Source organism: Phyllostomus hastatus, unplaced genomic scaffold (assembly GCF_019186645.2).
Source record: "Phyllostomus hastatus isolate PE091 unplaced genomic scaffold, TTU_PhHast_1.1 phas_contig_196, whole genome shotgun sequence".
Lineage (NCBI taxonomy): Eukaryota > Metazoa > Chordata > Mammalia > Chiroptera > Phyllostomidae > Phyllostomus > Phyllostomus hastatus.
In genome coordinates, this window is record NW_025333709.1 from 1,729,963 (window position 1) to 1,735,445 (window position 5,483).

General features: G+C 71.3%; 1 protein-coding gene across 1 annotated transcript; it reads left to right on the forward strand.

Annotated features, from left to right (window-relative positions):
* Positions 1 to 274: 274 nt before the first annotated feature.
* On the forward strand, positions 275 to 4,719 carry HMX1 (H6 family homeobox 1). The gene is made up of 2 exons (XM_045834089.1): positions 275 to 677; positions 3,323 to 4,719. The coding sequence occupies exons 1-2, from the start codon at positions 275 to 277 to the stop codon at positions 3,976 to 3,978; spliced, it is 1,059 nt and encodes a 352-aa protein (XP_045690045.1). The 3' UTR covers positions 3,979 to 4,719.
* Positions 4,720 to 5,483: the final 764 nt, after the last annotated feature.

A 5,483-nucleotide genomic window follows, 5' to 3' on the forward strand; every position in this document is an offset into this window, starting at 1 on the left:
CCGCCCCCCGCGGGGCCGGCCCGGGCGGCGACCAGAGCGGCGACGTGAAAGGCGAGCCCGGCGGCAGTCTGGCCGGCTGTCCGCGCGCACCCGCTCCCGGCCCGGCCCCGCGCGGGGCCCGACGCCAGCGCTCCGGCCAGCGGCTCCAGGGCCGGCCGGCGTGGGCACTCGGGAGCCGCGAGCCGCCGTTCCGAGTGGACACAGGGACCGGCGGCGCCCCGGGCGCCCGGGACCCCCGAGGAGCCCGGCAGAGCCCGACGGGCCCGCAGCCGCGATGCCGGACGAGCTGACGGAGCCCGGGCGCGCCACGCCGGCCCGCGCCTCCTCCTTCCTCATCGAGAACCTGCTGGCGGCCGAGGCCAAGGGCGCCGGGCGCGCGGCGCAGGGCGGCGGCGGCGGCGGCGGCCGCGAGGACGAAGAGGAGGACGACGACGACCCGGAGGACGAGGACGCCGAGCAGGCGCGGCGGCGGCGGCTGCAGCGGCGAAGACAGCTGCGCGCGGGCTCGGGCCCCGGCGGGGAGGCACGGGCGCGGGCTCTGCTCGGGCCTGGCTCGTTGGGCCTGGGTCCCCGGCCGCCCCCCGGCCCCGGGCCGCCCTACGCTCTGGGCTGCGGCCGTGCAACGCGCTGGTACCCGCGGGCGCACGGCGGCTACGGAGGCGGCCTCAGTCCCGACAGTGAGTGAGGGCGCGTGGATGGGCGGGCCAGACCGCGGGGTTCGCACACCTCCCCGCGCGTCCGCTCCAGGGACTTTGCGTTCGTCCGCGCTCTTTTGGGGTCTTGTGTGTGGCTGGGTGTGGGTCGTGGGGGCCCCCAGCCGAGACCCTGGTTGGGCGGGTTTGGAGGGACACTCTGGGGAACAGGCTGCCCCCGCGAGGAGGAGGTTACCCAGAGTCTGGGTTTCACCCGTTGCCAGGCCCGGCCGGTATCGGGGAGGCTGGGGAGCCGCGGGGAGGAGCCGGGGGAGAGCGGACGGCAGACAGCTGGGGAGAGAGACCCGCAGGAGAGACGCGGGAGAGAGGGAAAGACAGGGAGCAGGGGCGGTGGCCCCGGCGGCGAAGAGGGAGGGACGTTGGGAGAGGAAAGAGGAGAACGAAATGCAGGAAAAGAAGCCCAGCCGAGAGGGGAGAAGAGAGGAAGGGTGCAGAGAGGGGAACGAGAGGGAGGAAGCACGAAGTGCGCGACCAGAGGCAGGAAGCATGGGCGCGGGCAGAGGGAGCCGCTGCTGTGGGCCAGACCGCGGGAGGGTCTTCCCTGGCCTGTGCCCCAGAGTCCCGCTCCCCCGGGGCTGGCCGCGGTGTGCCTGGCGGCGGCGGGGGAGCCCACCGGCAGCCCCTATCTCTCCCTTCCCTCTCTTTTCTGCTCCTCCCCCTCTCCTGCCTTTGTTCCCTGCTGAGGGTGGGGGGCTGGGACTGGGGTTCTCCGCCTCAGAACCCCCTCAGTTCTGCGCCCTTCCTCTGGGCCACTGCCTCCCTTGGAGACGTGCCCGTTGCAGGGAGACACCTGGGAGGGAGACCAAGCATTCCCCAGGATCGGGACTGGGAACCTGGTCCCCAGGCTGTGCCAGCCACCCCCAACCCCAGCACACGTGCACGGTGTGGCCAGCTCCCCGGCCCCTGGGTCTGGGGCTCCCGCCTGGAGCCCGCTCTGCTCTGGGGCAGGTCTCCCTGCACGGTGGTGGGTGGGCAGGCAGAGAGCTGTCCCCCACTCTGGTGTGTTTGGGGGCCGTCTCAGACGATGCACTCAGAAAGTTTGCACCCCTCCTGTAAACGTGGGCAGGCCTCAGTGCGGCCCGTGAACAAGCGATCAAATGTAGGGCCGTCCCTGGGGGCGGCTTTTGAAGGGGGTCTTGAAGGACGAAACTCCTCCCCTCTCTTCACCCCTCCACCTGCAGCCCTTCTGCCCGGGAGCCCCCAAGAGGCAGCTGGCACCTCATTTCGTGCGAAGCGGGTTAGGGAGTAGGGTCCCCGTTTACACCAGAGCTGGTACGCCGGCTTGGCACCTTATGTTAATTTTACGAACCGCCACGAGTCTGGAGGTGTGGGGTGTTGTGGGGGGCAGAGGCCCCCCAAATCTGGTGGCAGGCACACCAGCCTGGAACCTGACCCTCTGCCAGCACCGTGAGGGCTCAGCCACCAGGGTGGGGGGCACGTGCAGGTCCGCACACCTGTGGGCCACACCTGCACACCTCCAGGGCGCCCGGTGACGCAGCCCAAGCCACCACACACGCCCACCAGTGCAGACACTCACACCGGGGACCCGCCGCTGCCGGGTCCACCGTGTCCCGAGAGCTGCCCCACCAAACGCTAGCTGGACTGCCACCCCCCCCCCCCGCAGGGACCTTTGCACACAGGCCCAGGCCGGACCGAGGGGCAGACGGGCCTGAGGTGGCTCTGCGTTCAGGCCTCAGCCGCTTGGAGCCAGGCCTGGACCCGGGTCCTGCACAGCCTTGGCGGGAGCCTCTCCTCCTCGCCCGCCCGCCCCGGGCACCTCCTCTCCTCTGGGAGGGCAGGTGGAGCTCCCGGTGTGGAGCCCCAGGTCCGGGAGGGCCCCCTGCAGACGTCTGGACCCTGAGCCCCCAGGCTGCAGGGCCTTGTGGGTTTGGGTGGGGTTCGGGGCTGCCTGTTTCTGCCAAGCCCCACGGGTGCGTGTGCCCTTCCAGCGGGACTGTCGGTTGCTGGGCACTTATTGGGACCTGTGGGTGGGGGGTCGGGAAACGGGCCGAGTGGGCATCCCCCAGTGGGCAGGGGGATTCCTTCAGGGGCCGTTTGCGGTTCTTTGTCCTCCTTCTGCGGGGAGGTTTCTGTGCACGCGGGAACCGGCCTGCCGGGAGAGTGAGTGCTCCGGAAGCGGGCCCAGCGGCTCATAACAAACTTTTGTGTCTGGGCTGAGGGGGGCCGCGGGGGGGCGGGGGGCGAGGGGGTGTCTGCTGTGTTCCAGCGAACAGTGCGTTTCTCTGAGGGACATCTGCCCCCTGTGAGGTGGCCTGCGGGCCTTCGTGCGTTTTCGTGCGTTTTAATGGCGACAGGAAGTCAGTCTTTCTGTGTGTTTCTCTGCCTCGCGAGCGGGTACATGGTCGCGTGCTGGTGTGGCGCAGTGGCTGCTGCCCACCTCCTGCTGCTCTGCCTCTCCCATCCCCCTTCGGATGCGCCCACTGCGGGGCAGTGCGCTATGGGTGCCGGGGGGAGGGTTGGCTGTGCCAGGAATACTGCCCGGCCTGCAGCGGTGCCGACCGCGCGGCGTGGTGGGCGCGGAGGGCCTCAGCGACCCGCTCTGGGGAGCAGTCCGCGCAACCAACCGTGTGCCCCTCTCTCTCCTGCAGCCAGCGACCGGGACTCACCGGAGACGGGCGAAGACGTGGGCCGCGCTGAGGGCGCCTGGCAGCGGGGCCCCGGCCCCGGCCCCGGAGCGGTGCTGCGGGAGGCAGCGGAGCTGGCGGCTGCGCGGGGCCCTGCGGCCGGCGCGGAGGAGGCGGTGGAGCTGGCCGAAGCTACGGCGGCTGGGGAGGCGCGCGGCGGCGTGGCCGTCGGCGGCGGGCGGAAGAAGAAGACGCGCACGGTCTTCTCGCGCAGCCAGGTCTTCCAGCTCGAGTCCACCTTCGACCTGAAGCGCTACCTGAGCAGCGCGGAGCGCGCCGGCCTGGCGGCCTCCCTGCAGCTCACCGAGACGCAGGTCAAGATCTGGTTCCAGAACCGCCGCAACAAGTGGAAGCGGCAGCTCGCGGCCGAGCTGGAGGCGGCCAGCCTGTCCCCGCCGGGCGCACAGCGCCTGGTGCGGGTGCCGGTGCTCTACCACGAAAGCCCCCCGGCCGCGGCCGCCGGGCCCCCCGCCGCACTGCCCTTCCCGCTGGCGCCTGCCGCGCCCGCGCCGCCCCCACCGCTGCTCGGCTTCTCCGGGGCCCTGGCCTACCCGCTGGCTGCCTTCCCGGCCGCCGCGTCTGTGCCCTTTCTGCGGGCGCAGATGCCCGGCCTGGTGTGAGCCCCACCCGCTGGGCGCGCTCCCCGCGGCGGCTGGGGAGCTCTGCGGACGGACGCGCAGCCTGGTGGCGCCGGAGCGCGGGGCCGCAGGGGCCATCCAGGCGGGCTGGCGCGCCCTCACAGCCCCTCTGGGCCTTGGGAGGCGAGCTTCGGCCCTGGTGCGCGAGGTGTTGTCCCGAGCTCCCCAAGAATGTAGCAGGTACGGCACGGACAGCGGGCCTCCCACACAGTTGCAAGGCTGGAGCTCCTCCTCCCCCAGGGAAGAGGGTGTCACGGAGAGGCAGTGGCCGTGCCGCACAGAGTACCCTGGGGACAGGCCTCAGCCTGGAAGTCAGTGTAGCCACCCCCTTGGGAGCCGGCACCAGGCCAGCCCGCAGCAAAGACAGCCGCTTGGGGTGCTTCGGCGGTAGCCCCTTCCCCCGTCCCAGCACAAACATCTCTTCTGGGGACCAGGAGGGCAGGCCGCCCGGGGATCGGCATCAGCCTCCTGGCCCTGAGGCCGGGCTGGGCCGGCGGAGAGGTGGCCCCCTGGGGAAAGCCCCTGCGGAGGGGGAGGGAAGTGACCTGGGGGAGGGGCCACGACTCCGATCGTCCCTGCGGAAGACGGGCCGCACGGGGCTCCTCTCCGGGCTGCGGCCTCCATCAGTGAAGACTTGGTTTCGTTTCGTTTTGGTTGTTTTTTTTTTTTTTTAAATGAATCTCCTTATTTGCGTATGGAATAAAAAGGGACGTTTTCTGGACAGTGGGCTGCTTTGTGGTCACTGGGGTGGCCCCTGCTCTGGCGGCCGGGATGGGCTCGCCCTGCCTCCCTCCCGGAGCACTCTCCGATGCTGGCCCACCACAGAGCCTGCCGCCCGGGGCGGGCTGGCGGGGGTCTCAGGTCTGGGGGTCCCACTCAGACTTCCCCTCCCGACCCCCGACCGGGCAGGGGGTGGGGCAGGGGAGGGAGCTGGGGAGCAAGAGGGGGCCAAGGAGTTTCGAGGTCTCCACGGAAACAGCCGCCAGGCGGGGGAGGCGGAAGCGCGCTTTGGCCCAGGGGGCTGTGCGGTGCCCCGTGCGCACCGTCCCCCTCCTGCACTGGAGCTGCGAGCCGTCTCTCACCAAGTGGGTTTTCTTCTTTGGGCCAAGACGGCAACACGGGCACCGCAGCAAGGTCGGGTGAGGGGCGCTGAGCGTGGGCTTCAGCGCCACCCCCCCCCCACCCTAGCTGCCGTCGCTGGCCAGCTGGGGGACTTGGGCGTTGGGCGCAGCCGCAGCTCAGGGCCCCGTCTGCGGGCCTCAGGGGAAGCGTACGCCCGGGGTCCGGGTCTCGGTGGCCGCCCGCCCCCCTCGGCCTGGCTGGCAGGGGGTGGGGTGGAGGCGGGGCCCCGTGCGGGGCGAGGCTGTGCTGTGCTGTGCCTGCTTCTCCAGCCTGGAGAGAAGCTGTTCGGGCTGAAAAGCCTGCTACTGGCGCAGAGTCAAGGCCCCTGAAAACCTCTGTGGAGGCTGCAGGCCTGGAACAGACAC